General features: G+C 37.7%; 1 protein-coding gene across 7 annotated transcripts in view; it reads left to right on the top strand.

Annotated features, from left to right (window-relative positions):
• Positions 1-21,403, top strand: part of ST7 (suppression of tumorigenicity 7) — a 134,294-nt gene that overhangs the window by 86,808 nt on the left and 26,083 nt on the right. For all 7 annotated transcript variants that reach the window (XM_086887031.1, XM_086887036.1, XM_086887033.1 and 4 more), the window contains 3 exons: positions 1,200-1,354; positions 4,419-4,516; positions 15,754-15,868. In XM_086887031.1, coding sequence (XP_086743157.1) covers positions 1,200-1,354; positions 4,419-4,516; positions 15,754-15,868 — 368 coding nt within the window. The remainder of the gene's footprint in view (positions 1-1,199; positions 1,355-4,418; positions 4,517-15,753; positions 15,869-21,403) is intronic.

Here is a 21,403-nt window from a genome sequence, read left to right as displayed (position 1 = left end):
TACCTTCTAAAATTCCATAAACTGGTGTTTTACAGATTGTCCTTCATGTGTTTAATCAGAAGAAGAGAAAGAATTGTTTTTTCTTGTTAGGGATTTAACATGCAGCATAAAAGGGGAAAGTGAGCTGTAAATCTGTCCTCCTCACATTTCACAGAATTACAGAATGGTTGAGATTAGCAGGGATCTCTGGAGGTCAGTATCTAACCCCGCCCTTCAAACAGGGCCACCTACAATGCATTGCAAAGGACCATGTCCAGCAGGCTTGACAACTTCCTTGTACCAGTGCTCAGTCACCTTTACAATAAAAAAAGTGTTTCTGATGTTCAGGGGAAACCTCCTGTGGCTCATTTTGTGCCCATTGCCTCTGGTCCTGTCACTGGAAGCCACTAAAAAGAGCCTGGCACTTTCTTCTTTTCCCCCTCACTGCAGGTATTTGCAAACTTTGACAAATTCCCCCCCAGGGCTTTTCTTCTCCAGACTGAAAAGTCCCAGCTCTCTGAGCCTTTTCTCATATGTGAGATGCCCCTAATCACCTTCATGGCTCTTCATTGAACTCTCTGCAATACATCCATGTCCCCCTTGTACTGGGGAGCCCAGGAGTGGACACAGCACACCCACATGTGGCCTCATCAGGGCTGACTAGAGAGATCATCCTTCCTCTCTAGGGGAAGGATCAACTCCCCCAACTAGAGTGGAAACACTAGTGCAGCTCTGCTGCAAGGGCACATTGCTGGTTTGGTTTTTGCTTGGTCTGGGGTGGGTTGTCTTTGCTATTATTGTTGTTTTATTTTTACTACTAAATTTATAATCCATTCTTTTTATATAACAGGTGATACAGTTCTATTGATTCTTTCTATATCATTACAGTAAGGGATATGGTTTATATTAAAACACTAGTGCATAAAGCTAGTCTTGATTTCCAGAAGGAGTTTTAGAGATGCAGGCTCAGTGAGACAGTGCTTTACTTTCTGGGACAGTTGTCGATGTACAGTGTACTCAAGGGCTGAGTGAGACAATATCTAAAAATGAGTTATGGTGTTGTTGACAGAATATTTATTCATCAGAATAGTTCATCAGAAAGGTACATGGACAACATTTCATTACCTCTGTATTTAGAACATCCTTGCCAGTCTGCAGGTCTTCATATAGTTTTTACTTCATGTACCTTTCTCATGGTATTTCCTCTGATATTTTTGCAGGTGTGCTACTGCTTATATTCTCTTAGCTGAAGAGGAAGCAACAACAATTGTAGAGGCAGAGAAGCTGTTCAAGCAGGCTCTGAAAGCTGGAGAGGGCTGTTACAGGCGCAGTCAGCAGCTACAGCACCATGGTGCCCAATATGAAGCCCAACACAGTAAGTTTTACAGGAGGGAGAGATCTTCCAAAGAGTTCTTTGGACTTGGGATTTTGGGATTTTTTTTTTTTGTTTTCCCCCTAAGAACTCTACACTCAGTGTTTGACATTGGCTGGAATGTGGCCCTAGAGCCAGACTATTCTGTTTTAGTGTTTTTGCTTGATTCTGTTGCTGAGCTGTCAATTTTCAGATTACGGAAACAAAATAAAGGATGTGCCTTTATTTTGTTATGGCAGAAGATAATTTAGCTTGTACTTAGCAGGAAAAAAAAGGTGTCAGAGCCAAAGAAGTATGACATTCAGAAAAAGCTGAGCATCCTTTAAAGAAGTTGCCTTTAGCCATTTTGCAAACCTGGGCTCATACTGTGAAAAGGCAGTATAGAATGGTGGAAACAGGGGTGAATTGATGCTTTGCCAGAGCTTTTTTCCATCAGCTCTGGGGGCAAATGCTTACACTGTGTTGTTCTGTGTAGAAGTTAATGAGACCCATTAGCCAGTGGGACATTTGAAGTTAGTTGCATTTATTAAGAAAGGTCACAGAAACATAAAATTTAACAACTGGAATAATAACGTGCTTTAATTGAAAGTCTAGATTTTTGTTACTTTCTTAAAAGTTTTGAATAAGCAGATTTATCTGCTGTGCTATTTATTAGATACTTCTTAAATCTAAGAAAATATGTTCACTGACTGTAAACGACCAAAAGATAATAAAGCAAACAGTCAAGGTTATTTCTAGACTATAATGGATACCTTAGGCAAAAATAACTCAAATTAATTACATAAATACAAGCACTGTCTTACTTTTGGGCATCTTCAGGTTTCTGAGGACCTGATTTCACAGCCTCTGGCTATCTTACGTAATTTGAAGATTACTGATAAAAACTGTACATAGTAAAATTGTCTGGTTTTAAAAGCGTATGCAAGTCTATACCTAAAAACCCGAGGTTTCATAAAGCCTGGGGGTAGTATTTTAAACATTTGTTGGTTGTAAAATTACATTTAGGCTGAATTGTTCATTTTCGGTGAAAGTAAAAATATAGAGCAGCTGAGCCCTTGAAGCAATTTTTGGGCTCTATAAGCTGAGCAGGTTTATGGTTGTGTGTGAAACCTTAATTTGTGCACTCAATCCATCCTGTGTGCAGCAATTCTATGAAAAGTACACAATAAGTAATTACTGAGCAATGTCACAGTGTTTTTGTCCAAGGTAACCTGGGAAAGTTTGTGCAGGCAGACACAAGTATGGTATTTCTGTAACCCATGTGTACTAGGTGGCTGCCGTCATCATCAGATTTGACATCCTGAACCTTCAGTAGTGCTGCAGAGGAAGTAACCCATTGAATCACAAAACTAAGTGCATTGTCACAGAGCAGGGAGGCTGAAAAGTGACTTCCAGCTCTGATTGTATCTTCAGGAGGGGCTAGATCATCCCACTGTTCTGTACCACTTGGTCTGCCCTTGAAAATGTCAGTGTGCACCCCCAGAAATTAGAGAATCTCCAGCATCAGATGTTGCCTTGGACACAGGGGCTTCTCGTAGAATATTTATGATTATATGCTGGATTTCGGCATGGTTTATGAAGGTGGAGAGGAGAGACTGTGGAGGAGAGACATGTGCTGCAGTTCCATGGTTCTGAGAAGTCTTGCATTCCATTTCACGGTCTTCAGAGTTAATTCTGGGATGAAAAGTGGGCATTTCATCTTTTAAAGGTGAAATACACTGTAATGTCTTGAACAACAACATATTGTTCTATGTTTCTGTTTATTCATATATTTCACCTCCTTCATAAAATATTTTGTTAGACCATAAACAGTAAATAATAGCTTTTAAGAATAAATAATGACTTTGAATACCCAACTTGCCATCTTTCAAATGGTGATAGATTATAGGAAGCAAGGGCAATTTTATTTTTAAGGTTGCTCATGTTAGGCATCTCAAGTCATTAGCAACCTCAGAGAATTTTGGCCTGAAAAATTATCTTGATATCATAGTAAATAGATGACTTTTGACCATTCCTGTTTAAAATCCTGAAAAGAAGCTTAAACTTAAATGTATACCTCATAGCACACTACATAAACATGTTGAAACAGATGTAACTAATAAAATTGTGTATTAAATATATAAGAATCAATAAAGAGATAAGGAATTAGGTAATAAAGAATACAGCTAAAGAAATTCTTCTCTCCTTATTTATTTTTTCCTCTAAAGTAAGTCCTTTCGAGCTGCTGCTTAATCTATTTGAAAATTTTAATCACAGCTTTAGAATGATTTGTAGGTACTTGGAATGTTTTCAGCACACATGTTTTTCTTATTATGAAAGGCTTGAAAATGCTAGGAATAGGCTAAAATCGTTACAAACCACATGCTATACACAGAGATAATTTGTAGCAGGTGTCTTACATTTTCATGATTCAGTAATTTTATAGATGATTATCTGTCTATTCATTTCCTGTTGGTCAAGAAGTATTTTAAGAGCTTACATTCAAAGCAAATGAGAAGTGAAAGGAGTAGGAATTCTCCAAGAGAATAATTATAACTGCTGTTTAGTTTCTGTCATCTTTGCTGTTGAGGAATCTTCTGGCACACAGGACTATCATATCTGAAATATATTAATTTGCCATCTGTAATTAGTGGTGTGAGGAATTTGAAGATGATAATTGGGTAATGGGTAAAGGCTATAAACAAAAAGTTCAGAGTATACTTCTCTTCTAATCATTAAGAAGAAGATTGTTAGGAGGATGAAGATTTACTTTAATACATCTTGTTAATAAACATGTACATAACTGTACCTTCAGATCTGCTTATATTTCACTAGTGCAAGGCCAGCCTAGAAGTACCTATTTATACCACTGTATATCTGGATTATTTCCACTGATTTCAGTGCTATTATGGCACATCTACATCTTCAGAATTTGGTAATATTTTATTAAAATTCTTGTGAAGGCATTGATAGTAGTGAGTAAGAAGAAGATTGAAAGTAAACTGTGTTTCCCTTTGTGTTGGTATACTAAATGAACCTTTGTTTTATCTTTTTTGTCTTAATGCTGTTTCTTTTTCCTCTTACACAGGAAGGGACACCAATGTGTTAGTATATATTAAAAGAAGGCTGGCAATGTGTGCAAGGAAGCTGGGAAGGACCAGGGAAGCAGTGAAAATGATGAGAGATGTGAGTTTGGATTTCTTTTGCACATGTGATTTACATAATAGTAGTATAGATATGATACATTTTATATTAGTTAGCAAGAATTAACAAGCAAGCATTCCTGCTTCATTCAGCACTGCTGATAGTTCTTTTGTATGTGTAATGTTCATAAAGACTAACTTAAGTGATCATTTAATTATAAGGTTATGAAAGCAACATCAAATACCAGATGGATGGTTACCCATGCAGACTGAATTTCCCATCCTGGTACATGTGCAATGAAGTGCGGTCTTTAATTGTTTGATCACTAAGTTAGTAATATTTTTTTTCTGAGCCATGTGGTGAATGCTGCTGACTTCATAAGTGGGTCTTAAGTATTCTGTTTTCTCCTTCAAAGCTGCAGTTTGGCTCTATTTGTGTCACACTATTCAGCTCTGAGGACAGTGTTACTTCTTAATGCAAAACCTATCACTGAAAAGTCAAGCCCCAAGTAATGAATCTGTAATTAGCTGAACCCCCTCTGAGATAGGGGCTGACTATTCTGTCTCTGTAGGCAGGGGAGCTACCAATTACCAGTCAGTAAGCTGCAATGCTACAGACTTGAAACACTGAACAGGAGCTATTTCGGAGATGGCAGAAGGGGCAGCAGTTCACATTAGGCAACGTACATGTTTAAAATATGTAAAATACTCAAGTTTAGATGTAGCAGTGGATGCCAAGCATTTCTTTCAGTGATATTCCCAGGATGCAGATTAGGATCACAGTTCTTTGAGAAGATGACTTATATTACCTGAGGTAGCAAGCCTGTGACAGAAGGAGGAATGGAGCCCTGCAGCTCTGGGCAATGATGGTAAAACTGCCTCCCAGTTTCCTTTGTTTCTTACACTTCATATTCCAGCTCCCACAAAAAAAAAAAATAAAACAGAAGAGATTAATCCAGCAAGATACATAGTTCTGTAAATTGGGATTCAGGTGTTAAATTTTAAATGCACAAAATGAAATCCCAGACCTGAGTGAAGCACCTGTAACGTGTTCTTTAGGCAGCTCTGATGAATGGTCCAGGAACCTGCCTAGTGAGGAGGGAAATTCTTGTTACATGTCAGTGGGAATTTTTATGTATAAAGGAAAGCGACTTTCTCTGGAGCTGAGGCACTTGCATCAGGGGCAATAGGGCAAATGTGTTTGCCAGCTTGGAATCCAGGACTCCTCCTCCTGCAGCTGGAGCACTCATGAGTATTTTTTGAAAACACTGAGCAGAGTTCACTGTAATAATGCAGGTTTTCATCCTAAATATCTACAGATGGCAAGTGGTGAGTAACTTTGTTTTCTGACTCTTGCTGAGACTCTTCAGGCACACAACTCTCAGTCTCCAGAATCACTGGAAACCCAGACAAAGGTGTTGAAAAAGAGCTTGTCAAAAAACCAGCCATTGTACAGCTAGGAGTGTGAGAAAGAGGGATGAGGAAGAAGGACCTGATTTAGCAGTCTTCTGGTCAGCTGGGAGAATGTTGATTTCAAAAACATTGTTTTCAGTCCAGCCAGCTCCGCCTATTCTTTATGAATTTTGTTACACAAGCACTGTGGGATGAATACTGAAATGTTTTTGGGACAGACATTGGAATTCTAAGTTCTGGCATTAATACACAAGAAAGATAAAATTTTGAATTACCCATTCAAATATCACACATCATAATTATGGCAAATTCTGGAGCTTACTCTGGGCTGCTGAATGTGTTTTGTGATTTGTAGATAGGGCTATGGGGATACTCTGTGAAGCATTCTTCTGCTGATGTCAATATGTATGGATAGCTGTGTATGCAGAACACTTAGTTTGGGGACTTGGGTGGTCTGTCTAGTCCTAGGTTTCTTCTGCAAAGTGAGAAACAGTTTTGATTAGTGAATGACTTATTGTTTCACTAGAGATAAAACTGTCTGAAATTAATAAGCAAAATAGAAAATTGTTGAAATTAAGTACAATGTGGATCTCAAGAAGCAGCAATAACAGGGAGATCCAAAGCCATCAATTATTAGACACTTGAAGAACAGAAAACACTCAATGTTTTGAGTCTTGTGAAAACACAGGAATGTTTTGTTAAAATGAAAGGACTGGATGCAAGACAAAGAAGGTATAAAGATGCAATCTCATCTTAGAGAGTTTCAACTCAGATCAATGCATTCTGTGTTTTTCCACATACAGACACTGAGACAAATCCTCAGAACTGGATTTAGATGCCTCTAGAGCTCTTCATTTTAAGCAAGCAGAGCTGAGAATTATCAAGTCTCTAGATGTAATATTAAAGCAGTAGTAACTCTAGGTCACAGCTCCAGTACACTGGGAGCAAGATTAGGGTCAAGTCAGCTTTGCAGATGCTTCTCTTAGACTGGCTTGGAGCTACTTATTTCTGATGAAGGCATATTCTCCATTTCTTCATAGAAGTCATAAATAGTACACTTACAGAGAGGTTTGAAGAACATGAATCTGTCATTGAAGGTTTCTTTGTGATTGATGAGGAAGGAGATGAATTTATTCATCCTAAAAAGAATACGAAGAATATGTTGGCTAGGGACTGCTGAATCTAACATTAGGGAACAGAGGGCGGAGGTCCTGTTTGTGTTTGAAAGATTGAAAACAGGTTTCTCAAGACATGGAACATGATGGAAATGAGGTGTTAAGAGGTTCATGACACCATCTGGGAAATATGATTGGGATGTAGTGAGTCTTTGCCACTTCGAAAAAATAAAATATTTTGAGAGTGTTTAATTTATTGCATATATGAGGCCATCTTGAGGACATTACTGATGGATTAGATTGTCTTGCTTGAGAAAAGACTGAGATTCTACTTAAAGCACATTAATGGAAGGAAATTGAGCTGCTGGTGACTTAAATAACAGTTAGATTTTATGGTTATATACACTGCTGATAGGAAAATCATATTTCTTAATATTATATTGAAGGTATTTAAAACCTGGGGCTTTTTTTAAAACTGATTCTAAAAACTGTTTAAAATCAAGGGTGCTTTAATTTTAAAAAAACTGGGTGGGAATTTCTGTTGCTTTTATGATTGATTTTGAGATGGTATTTTTTTGCTGTCTTTGCTGCTTGGATGTAATTCTTTCAGTTGAGTTGAATTAATGAGAATTACAAACCTGTTGTTTCCATGGAGGCATGTGATGGAGTCATACATAGGTGTTGCTTTTGCTTGTATTTCTGATGATAATTATTTACTATATTTTGCTATAGAAACCAGCAGCTGTCACTATTTGTATATACTGAGTTAACTTGTGATCTCATTTTGATTAGTGTATTGTTGGAAGAACTCCAATGTAGTCAACAGAATTATTCCAGTTTTATTATTGTTTATGCAGAGCATGATATGGTCTGTGAGGGAACTAGATTGCTTTTACTGCCCCCGAGGAGAAAGGCTACAGTGTTGGTTGTTTTATTTGTTGTGCTGATTATGTTAGGAGGATTTTAGGTAGTTTGTTCTAAATGATGTTGGAGAATGATGTTTAGTGTGTGCAGAGGCGAAAGGCCATAATGGTGGCTGTGAGTAATCTTCAGTATACCTTCATGTTGAATCTTCTTCTTGGACAATGTTGCAAGCCAGTAGTGGTAGTGAGCAAGGGTAGACTTTTGTGCCACCTGATTTCCATCTGCTCTTTTCAGATTCCCTCACCATTACAGTGGAAGAAAACAGGAATGTGCTAGGTTTGCATTTTGTGTTTTTCATTGATTGAAAACAGAGAGGATGTGGAGGGTATCACAAAGGCACTTCCCTCTGCTTTGTGGGCAACTGAATCAGTGACATCACCACTGAATTCAGGAGCAGGCCAATACAGTCATTTTTTCTTAACTGGATCTACTGGAATATCCAGATGAAAAAGTACCATGAAAGAAAATGAATTGTCAAATTAATTGGAGCTTCTTGGGATTGTTATAGACAACATTTGGTGGAACAAGCTTTAATTGAAGGGAGATGTATGTTTATAGAAGAGAAGGGTGGCAGGCAAAAGGTATGCTAAAAAAAAAAAAGGTATGCTAAAAGTGGAAGTTCTTAATTGCTTCCTCCTTCAGAGAGAAGATGAAAGAAACTCATTCTAGAGTGTATTTATCTCCTGCCCCATGGGCATGCATTCCCTTGAAGATTGCTTTGTGTTCTTATTTAGTATATATTACTGAGACACAGTGGAATTGCAGCTTGCTCTGTGCTCAGCAACTTTGTTCAGAATTGAGTGAGGGCTACGGAGAGAAGACGGTCTCCAGGTCTTCCTTAAGTCTGGAGAAGGATAGAAAGAAAAACACTTTTACAGGATCAGAAAAGTGTATTTTATTTCTAGTATTAGTCATATCAGCTGAGAAATTATTTTCCAGATCACAATAAAGGATCTAGAAGTCTGCTTCTACATCTTTAGCTCTGAGAACCTTGCTAAGGATATTTCAGTTGAATGGGCTTGTGTGTTCATCTTGGTGCTCACCTGCAGTCATTAAATGCATATTTTATGCCACAGAAGACACCTAAGCAGCTAGTATTGTCAAGAGTGCTGCATGATTATCCACTGACTGCATGAAAAGTTGTGTGAACAGTTGGGCTGCCCTAAGCATCTGAAATAGTTTGAGAGGTTATGTCACTTGAAGGGTTTGAAAGGGTACTCAGCCACACTAAATCAATTCTAATGATATGGGTAGGTTGGGTTTTTATCTCCTTCTGATCAGTTGTATTAGAGATTTTTGCTGGTGTGATAGTTCTGCAAACCTAGCATAATTTCTTGGCAGCTTCTTTTGCTGAGCTTTGAATGAGGATTTCTATTCAATATTCTATTGAATTCTATATTCTTGTGTGCATTGCTGATTACTTCTTGAGTAAGACAAATACGTAGCAAGAACAGTGTTCTGCACCTCAAATTATCAAGTTGTGTGAACAAAGAGAGTATTTATTCCTAATAAAGATGTTATGATCCCTAGCAACTTAACAACACAATTTCTGCAGCTACTTGCATCGTCAGCTGCTGTCTGTCTCTCCCAAATGCTTCTGTGCTTGAGGCAAGGATTAGTGAGTCAGACTCTTTGGCTTGTGTTACACAGGTCAGGTTAGGCAGGCTGCTCTGTCTTGAGTGGGATTCTAGTTTTATTAATATCTGTAGCAGTTGTTTAAAGTACCATTAATTAAAATTTGAAGGGAAAGTACTTAGTTCAATGAGATGAAATGTTATCTCATAGATTTTACTCTTCTTTACTACTACTGTACTTGTACATAAATTTTGCTACTCTTGTGAATGGTGAAATTTTCCAGTCTCCACCACAGAGTGATATTTGATATCTTCAGTTAATCCTTTTTCTGATACACAAGCACTGCAATAATGGCAAGTGATAAATGCTAATTTTAACATTTTCATATATCTGTATATTCGAATACAGTTTGTTTGGTCACAGATTCACATGGTGTGGCAAGTGGGTAGAGCAAGTTGGAATATCCCTCATTTCAGTGGGTCTTAAAATGGAGACTTCCGTGATTGCCCTAGTGATGTTTATCCCTTCCTTTATCTTCATATGACTCAGACCACTCACTTTTAGTCATGATTGTGATTCTGCCCAGAGTTCTCAAAAGCTAGAAATTTGGTGACTGCTACCTAAACTGACAATAGTGTTTCTCATATAAATTACAGGCTTCCAGCATTGTCATTCTATTAAGATAGAATGCAGTCACATAGTCTTGGTGGGAGCCCTGGTAACTGGATTCCTTTTTGTCCACCATCTTACATCACTCCATATTCAGAGACTTTTTGTCCTGGTTTAGGGAAAATTTGGGAAGAAACCTCCAAATGGGATCCCTCTAGAAAGCAAATTCAAGCGGCCCCTCCCCCAGCTGGTTCAGGAAAAGATTTCCTTGGAGAAAAGTGGAAAAATTTTTGTGTTTAAAAAAAAAGAAGAGCTCCAAGAGCTGTGATGTTCTTGCATCACATGAATCCCACTCACAATGAGAAAGTGGTGGAATGAGTTGTACCTTTAGGACCAGTAATTAGACTAATTTTTAAGCATCTGACATTGGTAAGAGGGCCTCTTTTTGTGCTAACTTTACTGACAGTGTTTCTGCCCTTCTATTCTTGCCAGGTGAGCTGGCCAGGAGAACAACTTAAGAATTAGTGTATCTAATTAGATATCAGAAGGTCAATATGGAGTGACATGTTGCAAATGCCTCAAGCCCAGGGTGAGCTTCAGTCAGATCTTAGACATCTGAAAGGTCACCTGCAGAGACAATGAAGCCCACAGAAATGGAGGCTTCTGCTTTTCTACTCAGAAATGGCTTGAAGTTCAGTTAACTTGTTCAGTTAACAGATTACATATACCAGAAAGCAGTTTATGCAAAGCATAAAATGAAAATGCCAGTGCTATCCATACTGTGTGCTTGGTCCTTCGGTTTTGGTGGACACTTGGGCCTGAAAGATGGTAGCCTCGGTCATTCTTTTTTTAGGAGATAGTTTTCCATTTCAGATACCCACTGCAGGAACATATGCATTAAGGTTGTAACAGTTTCACTGTTTGCATTGAATTTCCCTTGTTCTCTTGTTGTTTCTTTATTTTGAGATAAATTCACACTTCCTTTTTATGAATGCATTCAATTGAATACATTGGTCTGGCAAATGTTCCTGTTTGTTTGTGGAGAAGATAGGAGTTCAAGCAGCAATGAACGATTGCATGCCCTGCCCATAAAATTTGTGACCATGCATACAACCCTAATGCAAATGGAGAATAAATGTATCAACAGAAGGTTATATATATCATTATTCATTTGTCCACTTATCCACCTTTCCCTTGAGTCCTGGGGTCTAATTGTAGGCATAAGCTGCAGGTTATAGTGGGTTTCTACATAAATAATGTTTCTTGGTTAATTGATTCATGATGTTAATGTTGTCACAGGGAGAATAATGGATGCAGACATTAAAGCTACATTTCTTGAAAATGTTTAAAAAATTAGAACTAAATGAAAATGCCAATAATTGAAATACTGTCAGTTAGGGAATCTTCTTCAATAAAAGTCCTTTGGGAGATAAAACTTGTTCCACATCCAAGAAATCCAATGTGGAATTCTTTGTACCATAAGGCATTTTTTCTGATCATCATTTTTTCATATCCATCACAAAATCAGTGAACCTACACCCTGTAATGTGAATTGAAGTGAGTCTGGTAATGGGCTGCTTCTGGGACTAGTGTTCAGATATGTTTGGATTGTATCAGACTTCTAGAATTTTTCTGCAAGCTTATATTCCCAAAATATTTTGCAGTATACCTAATGACTCTTTCAAAGAAAAGCAGCTCCACTTTCTACACCTGTACCTATTTGCCCCCAAACACACAGAGGAATTGAAACAGAATATGTCCTAACCCAGCTCCAGGTCTGACTTTGACTGCTAGAAAGTATTTTGACCAATACAAGCTCCAAGTAAAACCCTTGTGAACATAGATTTGGCGTGATATGTTCAACAGCCATTAGAATATCCTCATGTTGTAAGGAGGGAATACATTTATAGCCATGTGGTGTCTGTTTTCACACAGTGTGAAAATTAGTTTAGCTCAGTGGAACACTTCTCTTTAATGCCAGCCAAGAAACAAACTAACTAATTTTACAGGGGCATTTTTACTCCTAAGTAGTGTATATGTGAAATGCTGTAGTGGCTCTGTGGCTCAGAAAATCTTGACTGCTGAATTTGATGGCTGTCTCTTGAGGTCTGAAGGTGTGGAGAAAGATGATAGCAGAGCCTTCATCTTGTCTTCAAGTGAAGTGCTTGCCACTCAAATAGAATTATTTCTCAGGTTACAGTAAAGAAGTAAAAATAATTAAAAATTATAAACCAAATGATTTGGCAAATACTGGTCTATAACTTTGCAGAAAATAAATCCTTGGGTGCAAAGGGATGTCTGTACCTCTTAAACTGGAGTCCAGATTAGAGCTCAGTGATGTACGGATCTGGGGAACTCAAGGGTGTGTTTTTCATCTTGTGTTCAGGAATAATGTGCCCATCTTTACATCTCTGTGAGGAGTATGAGCCAGCTCCCCTTCCATCTGCTAGGGAGGGGAGCAAGCTCGGTCTGCTCCCCATTGCTCCTCAGCATGACTCAGTATGTGGCCTGCCCTGACCAGTCACCAGACCCGTGTGGCAGTTTTTTTCTTCCCCAATGTTTGCTTTCCCTATGAGACCTGAAAGATGACCTGCCATAATATCCTTCTATCCAAGTGGCTTTACTTTCTGGTAAATTTATCAGTAAACAAATTTTTACTGTGGCTGGAAATTATTTGCAGTAAGAACTAGAAACTCTACATCCAGATATGACAGAGAAATGAGTTCATGTCTTCTTTTTATTTTTTTTTTTAATAGCAAACATGCTGTCATTTATGCACAGTCAGTGTTCAAGTAGCTGAGTGGTCACTTAGAAGTGGGGTTTTTTTGAGGCGGGAGTATTAGTTGAGCTCAATATTACTGAGTTGGACTTGTTAACGCTTGACCTTTCCCAGATGAAACCTTTATTAACACTTTCCAGTTTGGAGACCTGGCAGTCCAGACAGTGACCTTTATTCCTCTGCTGTCTGAGACAGGCTTTATCACTTTGACAGAACCTAATTAAAATAGGAAAAAAAATAATTACTGAGTGATGTCAGTGAGAGGTGGAGAACCAGAGTAAGAACTTTTATTGGCCAGAGTACATCTATAACTAGCTTCAGCTCTTCCCTTTTCTTCACTGATGGAGGGAATGTTATTTTGCCAGCCGTTATTCATTCTCAATGAGCAGGGATAATCTTTCTTAATCCCTTAGAGGGGTTTCTTTGCAAGATGTTCATTCTGAACTTTAAATAACATTTATGTAGAGCCAGATTCTGTCATGCTCTTTCCTGCCAAATAGTAGCTTCCTCTCTTAAAAATGCAATAGTGAGTAAGGACAAGAATGAAGAGAAGAAGACTTAGTGATGGATCTTTAAGTAATGAATCCAACTATGTGAAGTTTCACCTGCACTTACTTCTCTTCACGAACGACTTAAACTTTTTCTTTTAGTCTCAACCCTTCCACTTAACTTAACATGAGCATCATGATCTCAAGATCTGTAGTCTTTTTTTTTTTCTTTTTTTCAATGGGGAGAAAAGCTTGCAAACTATGCAGTTTTGTTTGTGCTCTTTTTCACAGGTTCAGCTCCTAACAATGAAACCAGGATTAATGGTCATCCCCATGCTATTAACATTAAAAGTTCAGTGACCTCTTTCAGCTGCTCTCTCAGTGATCCTGATTCTCACCAGAAATTTATATCATCAATTAAACAAAACACTGCCATTCATGCCTTTCATCTTCTAATAATCCTGAAACTGCAGCAAAGTCAATGCTCTTCCAGGCAGACAAATGTAGAGTCTTAAAGTCAGAGTAGTTCTTCCATTAGTTTATACCAGACCATTTCACAAGAAATAAATTCTTTGTGCATTTCTTCTCTGTTTACCTGTTAAAGTCTCTTTCTTAACAGAGTGAAGAAGCTCCAGTGCATTACCTGTTTCTCATTTTTTTAAGTTCTTGGTGAATATCCATCCCTCTTGTTTCAATCCTTTTTACTTTTATCTTATCTGTTTGTGAGATTAAGATTTGCTGGTTCTCATCAGCTTTGCTGTTTACATCTTGAAAGGTAGGTCAGAGTTTTCAGATCTGGCTTACTATTTTCAAATAGAGAAGGCCAATGTTGAATCATACTCTTTACTTGGCATGTTACAGTATTTCTGTTCTCATAAATCCTATCAGAGAGGCTGCAAAATTTAGTATTTCCCTGCAAGTTCCTGAGAAGCAATGGTAATATCAGCTACCCCAGTTCTTCACTGTCAGGGATATTTTTGTGCTGAATCTACATCACAAAAGCAGTTCAACAACCATGAAGGGGACACAAGGAAGTAAGGATCTTTTAACACTTTAGTTCTTTAGAGAATCACTCTGACAACAAAAAATACTTTTTCATCAATTCTGCTGTAAAAAACATTGATGCTTCTTATAAGCGTGACTTAAAAAAAGAGATGCAATTGGAGTATCAGCTTGAGCCATTCGAGTCTATAAAGATATTGAAACTGAGGATATCTGAAACCAAAACCCGGTATCTCTCAATGGCTTTGTTCATAAAGTAAAGGCATTTACAAGTGAAAAGATTAGATTATTTGAATTCTATATTATATTCAGTTTGTCATGTAAGATGTATTCCTTAGTTACCGTGTTTGATTTGCATATTTTTATATCCTATCCTTTCCTATTGTTGCTGTCCTATCTTTTTTTCTTTTTTCTTTTTTTTTCATTTTTTTCCCTTTTTCCCTTTTTCCCTTTTTCCCTTTTTCCCTTTTTTCCCTTTTTCCCTTTTTTCCCTTTTTTCCCTTTTTTCCCTTTTTTCCCTTTTTTCCCTTTTTTCCCTTTTTTCCCTTTTTTCCCTTTTTTCCCTTTTTTCCCTTTTTTCCCTTTTTTCCCTTTTTTCCCTTTTTTCCCTTTTTTCCCTTTTTTCCCTTTTTTCCCTTTTTTCCCTTTTTTCCCTTTTTTCCCTTTTTTCCCTTTTTTCCCTTTTTTCCCTTTTTTCCCTTTTTTCCCTTTTTTCCCTTTTTTCCCTTTTTTCCCTTTTTTCCCTTTTTTCCCTTTTTTCCCTTTTTTCCCTTTTTTCCCTTTTTTCCCTTTTTTCCCTTTTTTCCCTTTTTTCCCTTTTTCCCTTCCCCTTTCCCTTCCCCTCCCCTTCCCTTCCCCTTCCCTTTCTCCTTTTTGTTTCCCACAATTGCAATTGTGTTCTAAAGTATTTGCAAGTACAAATCAAATCATATCAAGTATCACATACTTGATAATATGGTTGCATATATGTAAACTTCTCTCATTTGATGTTATTGTGGTTTTTCCACTAATATACCAGAAAGGTGCTGGATTATGTACTACTGATACACTGAAGCTACATTGGTGAGGATTCTTTCCCAGAACAATAACTCTTTTTCACTTTGAATAAACCTGTTGATTGAAGGAGAGTTATGTGTTTAGATAGCTGAGTTGTTGGATTTGACTAATTACATCCTATAGAAGCATGTCTTGACAAGAAACTGACCTAGTATCCATTATGAGCTCAGAAATTTGAGGTAATAGTGAACTCAGGGAATTAATTAAAAGCAAGGGGAGCTGAGGAGTTTTAACCTGGTGTTGTTTATTTCAATGCATTTTGAACAAGAAACCCTTCTCCATTTAATAATCTAACCCTTTCATATGTTATTGATTGTAGTTGATGAAGGAGTTTCCCCTGCTCAGCATGTTCAACATCCACGAAAACCTGCTAGAGGCTTTGTTGGAACTGCAAGCATATGCAGATGTCCAGGCAGTCTTAGCAAAGTATGATGGTAAGTTCAAATACCTATTTCTATTTTCTGTAGGTGATACACACAGATAAAATATATTTAAGTCAAACTCCTAAAATTTAGAAAACATTGTAATTAAATTCTTAGGCATGAGCTTCATACATGCCCTTACACAATATTTTATCCAAAGATTAAATACTGTGCATTTTTTTCTGCCAAGGCATGCTGAAATCATTGTAGAGGGTGATGGTACTCACTAGCAGCGTCCCTGTGCTTTCTTTGTTTTCTGTTGATGTTTAAAGAATGACTGTTTAGGTTCTGCAGAATTTTTATTGCATACTATTCAAACCTATTCTGAAGAAAAAATTATCAGTTCCCCCATGGACTTACCTGTGAATGTTGACTTAGTAGCATAGAAGAAGACACTAATTTAACCACATAGCAGTCTAGAGAGTAGCAGACTTCATGTCTTATAGGGAAGCCTTGGAAATCTCTGAAGACTAGGTGGACATTTTATTATTTGTTTTGTTTTGTTTTTCAGTAAATATTGGTTTATGCAGCATTGCAACTCTTGATGTTCAAATCACAGCTGCTGGAGTTCTCGCTCTTTAAACTTGAAGATACCAGGGTTTCAGAGAGGCAGAGGGAGAAGCACAAACTGGCACACTTTGTTTAGTTCAAATTAACTGTGTTTTCCTCATATTGCATAAAAACTTGTTGACAAAAACAGGAATACAATTCAGTTCTCCAGAGCAGCATTGCTCAGCCTGCACAGTGCCACTCTTCCTCCTCTTACTGCAGTCCCTGGCTTACTCAGTAGCCACTTTCCAAGTTCTGCACCAGGTCAGTGAGGGAGCCTCCAGCTGTCAGTTTCCTATTGTGTTGCTACACAGTCTTCATTCATCCTCAGAAAAGTGTCATTCTATGCACTGGCTTATGGGAGTTTATGAAAGGAATATTACATAATGATATAACTAGAAATGAGATCATAACCTGCATGGATCAAACAGCTGACTTAAGTGAAACCTATGTAGCCTTAATTTGATGTTTCTTAACTCTTTTGCCAGGTTGATCTTGTAGCTTTTAAAATGTTATTAACTGCTAGGTTTTACTATCTCTGATGTTCTTTGATCAAAGGTTTTAAAGCTTGAAACATCCACAGTTTTGGAAAGGATAGATGGACATTACTTAAGCTACTGTTATATAAATGTCTACCATTATGGACACTGGAACCTATATCCACAGTGCTCATTTCTCTTTCTCATGGATTCTTTTAAGGAATTAGCTGGTCTTTTGTCTCATTTGCTTACTGAATTGTCTTCTCTTCTGCATGCTCAGTTTTAGCTTTTAATTAATCCCACTTCCTACTAGAGGCTCTTTGTTCAGCCATTACCACAGATTCTCAGTTCCATTCTTCTGCTTTTCCTAACTACCTATCCAAATCTTCTCTTCAGGGCAGTGATGGTCAAGATACATTGCCATCCACTTTCCAACTTCTGTCTTAATATCTTTTCCATCTGCCCTTTTCTCTGTGGCTTCTGCCTCCTCTGTGTTTGTTATTCTCTGTTGCATTGTCTGGTTGCCAAAAAGCAGAACAGTAAGAGCTCACACAGAGGCCTCTCGCTGTCAGCCCCAGTACTTGGGCCCATATCATCACACAGCCATGGCAAAGGGACAGGGCACGTTCACTGGAGTACTGAGACCTGTACTTGTTGAGCAATGAATCTTTGGATGCTATAGCCAAAAAAAATGCAGTAGCTCCCACTGAATATGTGCTAACTGCTTTCTTCCAACATCTTATAACTTAGGAAGTTAAGGTAAATTTAAATGAGGCTCATAATAGAACACTGGCTTAGTACTAACATGATCACCCTGCCAGATTTCAGACTCCTGTGTAGACTGTGGCAGACTTGAGGCTATTTAAGAAAAAGATAAATAAGCAGCTGATTACAAGCAAAGTTAGTGATAATCACTCCTACCAGTTCTAGTTTGGAATGTTTTCAACTCTTTTTGGAGTCGAATCATTCTAAGCTGAGCTCAAAATGTCACCCAGGCCCTTGAGTACTGCCATTCAGTAGCAGTAATGACTCAGGGAGAGATCTTGGTTGTACTTAGTCTGGTTGAAGAAACTGGCAGTTAAAGTAACATCAGAGTCTTTCTAGTAGCTCCTTGTATTTCAGTAATTCCTGTGACACTGGGAGAGATTTCTGTGTTCTTTATTTTGCCATGTTAAAAACCACGTGAGTAGAAATTCTGGTTTTTCTTCCCCAGGCATCGCAGTATGTTGGCACCTTCTAGTCTGCAATGTAGTTATGAGGTAGTAGTCCTAGGAAATAACAGAACTGTGACAGAACAGGGTATGCTCAAATCTCAAGACTAAATTCCAGTGCAAGGTCTACGCTGGCATACTAAAAACACTGATCCCTGATTTTAAACAATAACCATGGCAGCACTTTATGTCATAGAAGCCGATAAAACTTGAAAGTGTGTTTCATTTTCTCAAAAGCATCTGATAGAGTCAAAACAAATGAGACTTTTAAAAATCAAGCTCTTACTTTGGCTGTTTGAATACAGGCAGTTTCAGCTCACACTTTGGTATGGTGTGCGTATGCACTAGGTTTGTGAAAGGACTCAGCAAACACAGGCTTAACCAGTATAACCCTTACAGTTCATAAGTCTCAGAAGGCCTGTCTCAGGGAGTCTCAGCTCATTTTAGAACTCATCAGCTTCATGTGTTGTAAGATTTATTGGAAAATAAAACACTGAACTCATTTATACTTTCCTATCTGCAGTTTCTGTTGGTCCCACTCCACTGTTTTTTTTTGACTAAGACCAAACCTGATTTATTGTATTTTGATAACATATGAACAAATTATTTCCTTGCAGTCTGCTCCCACCCTGGGCTAAAATGTTGGACCACATAATGTGAAACCTCAGCCTCTGCTAGCAGATGCACTGCTTTACCAAAAGCCATGTGTTAAATTGTGTTTATATTATGTACCTGGCAACAGAGCTGATGTCCATACTCATTATTCATGGAAAAAGAGTCTCATTAGTGGAACAGCATGCACTGTTGCTGAGCTACATCATTATGGTTTCAGAGTTCAGTGTCTGTCAATAGAGTGAGGATGACCTAAATACTGTTGAATTCTGAAAATATTTTTGGCTCTGATTTAACACATATCCATGTTATTTACAGCAGAAACAGTTATGGCTGCGGAAGTTGGTCTGCTTGTAGTGATGCTTAGAGCAACTGATTTATTAATTTCCTTGGGCAGCCTGTTGCTTTGACAGATATTTAGTGGTATCTGGGCACTGTGTGAAAACTCAAGACTTTTCTGGCAATTTAAAGTCAGATTTAGAAAGAATGGATGCCTCTGTATTTAATCTTAGTGATGCAATGGTTCCTCTCTAAATCTGTCTTTGCTTTCATTTTTTAAAATCACAGTGTTTTCCAGTGAGACTATAAGCCTTCTGGTTTGTAGGATGAACACCGTAGACAGATTCTTCTCTCACATACCCCTTTGCAGAGAAGGAGAAAGACCATGTTGCCTTGCCAGAGTCCAAATGTGGATGTCTTATCTCATTCTGCTCTAGAAGATCTCATTCTGCTCTTTGCTTTGACACTTCTTTATTTGGTAACAGTTTGTTCAAGCAGAATCCTGCTTAAATTAGTGTTATATCAAAATGCAGGCCTTCGAAGAAACACTTTAGAAATAGAGATTTCTTTTTCTGGAATACTTTTAACTCAGTGAAATCCAAACAGTTACCACGGAGAAGTGATTTTTCTAAAATGTAGCCTATTCAGGGCTACTTTCTTTTCTCTTCATTCTTCTGTCCAATTTCTTCTTGTTCTTACAGATTATGCATGTAAATTCTATTTATAAGGAAGGCAATCCTTTTGTAGAGAGTTGCAGATGAATCAATTGCATGCAGCCTTCAGTTATGGATAGCTATGGTCTCCAGGGGTTTTGTTGATAGTTTCATGACTTGCCATATTTATATTTGACATTTTGGAGATATTCTACCCGGTGGAGCTGACTGGGTAGGTGTTCTAAGTGCAATGAAGAGTTTTCTTCCAAGATGTAGCAAGTGGCAGTATGGAAACAGGCATTCCCTCATACACCGTATTTTATAACACATTTGTTTCTTTGAAAGAGGTATCTTAAGAGAATGTTCCTTTTAGTTGTGGTTATACCAAAACCTAATCTACCTTTTCCAAGAGACACAAATCAAGACCTCCAGTTTGTGTAATGGTAATAGAAACAGAGAACAGTTTGTCTTTGTTCCTATCACATCTTTTCAAGCTTCTGTCTGCAAGAACTGATTCCTTTTCTCCATATCAAAATCACTTGTCCCTTCAGCTAGGTTTCAGCATCAGTTCTGTGTCTGTTCATACCATCTGGTTTCTTTTTTTTTGCTGTATGATTCTAGGGCATATTTTGTTTTTCCTATTTGTGCGAAAGCACAAGAAATATAAAGTATTTGTACTAGTCTTGCTCTTTTTAACTTCATTTGGCAGAAACTATTCCTTCCCCTCTACAGGCATTTAGGATTGAACTCAGTCAAGTTAAAGTGGCTGACACTTGCTTGGTCACCGATAGGCATGTCAGCAAGAGTGGCATATGAAATGTTTAAAATCAGCAGTTGTGTATCTTTCCATATCTGAAGAGTGTAAGTTGTAGTTGTGGTCATGGCAAAATAAAGACTCCTTGTATGTGCTGCAATGGTTTTCCCATTCTAACATAGTGGCCATTTATGTTTGGCTGGGGTGTTTCCCACTACTGAGAAAGAATGCCAAAAGTACAGAGAATCGGAACTGGTTTTCATAAGCATAGTTGTGCTCCCTCCAGCATGTTTTCTACTACATTTTGTGGGAAAATGGGATCAGTTTTCTAATGGGATATTAGATGTTTCTGATAGTATTTTTCCCCTGATGTTCAGCTCATACTTTTCTTTAATGATTGCCATCACACTACTCTTGTTTTTAACCACTTGTATCAGCTTAATTCACTTCCTTTCTAAATGTTTGTGTCTTTATAGATAACTGCATCTCTATTCTGTCATCACTGATCCAGCCTGCACATATTTATTTGCTAGAGTGCTTTCAATCGATAAGTTTTTCCTACCACCTGTGCAAAATAGGGAATACTTCGTGAATAGTGACTTATATTTTTGCATTTATTAATGACTAAAGCAATTGCAACATGCCTGTCTCTTCATGTTTAGAGCCTGCTGCTGACTTAGTAGGGAATGTTCCATCATTCTGTATCCAGATTCATAACTTTTTGGTTTAGTTGCTATTGATAAGAACAATAGATCCTGTGACCATTTTAGATGATACATGGCATATTCTGCATATCCATAGCGTCTTTCCATTGGTTCAGTCTCATAAGCAACTGCTTAAGAAGCAAATTAATAAATTAATAGTAAAAATTCACTTTCCCAACCCTCACCATACATGACTGGGGCTTACTGAAAGAAAATGCTTATAAATTTAGTCTAGATTTTTGTATTCTGTTTAATGATACAAGCAATAGGAAAGAAGGAGAGCCTTTTCTAGATTGACACATCAGT

This window comes from Cyanistes caeruleus, chromosome 4, assembly GCF_971803275.1.
Source record: "Cyanistes caeruleus chromosome 4, bCyaCae1.hap1.1, whole genome shotgun sequence".
Taxonomy (NCBI): Eukaryota; Metazoa; Chordata; class Aves; order Passeriformes; family Paridae; genus Cyanistes; species Cyanistes caeruleus.
The sequence above is the reverse complement of the archived record's forward strand: the minus strand, read 5'-3'. Positions and strand labels throughout refer to the sequence as shown.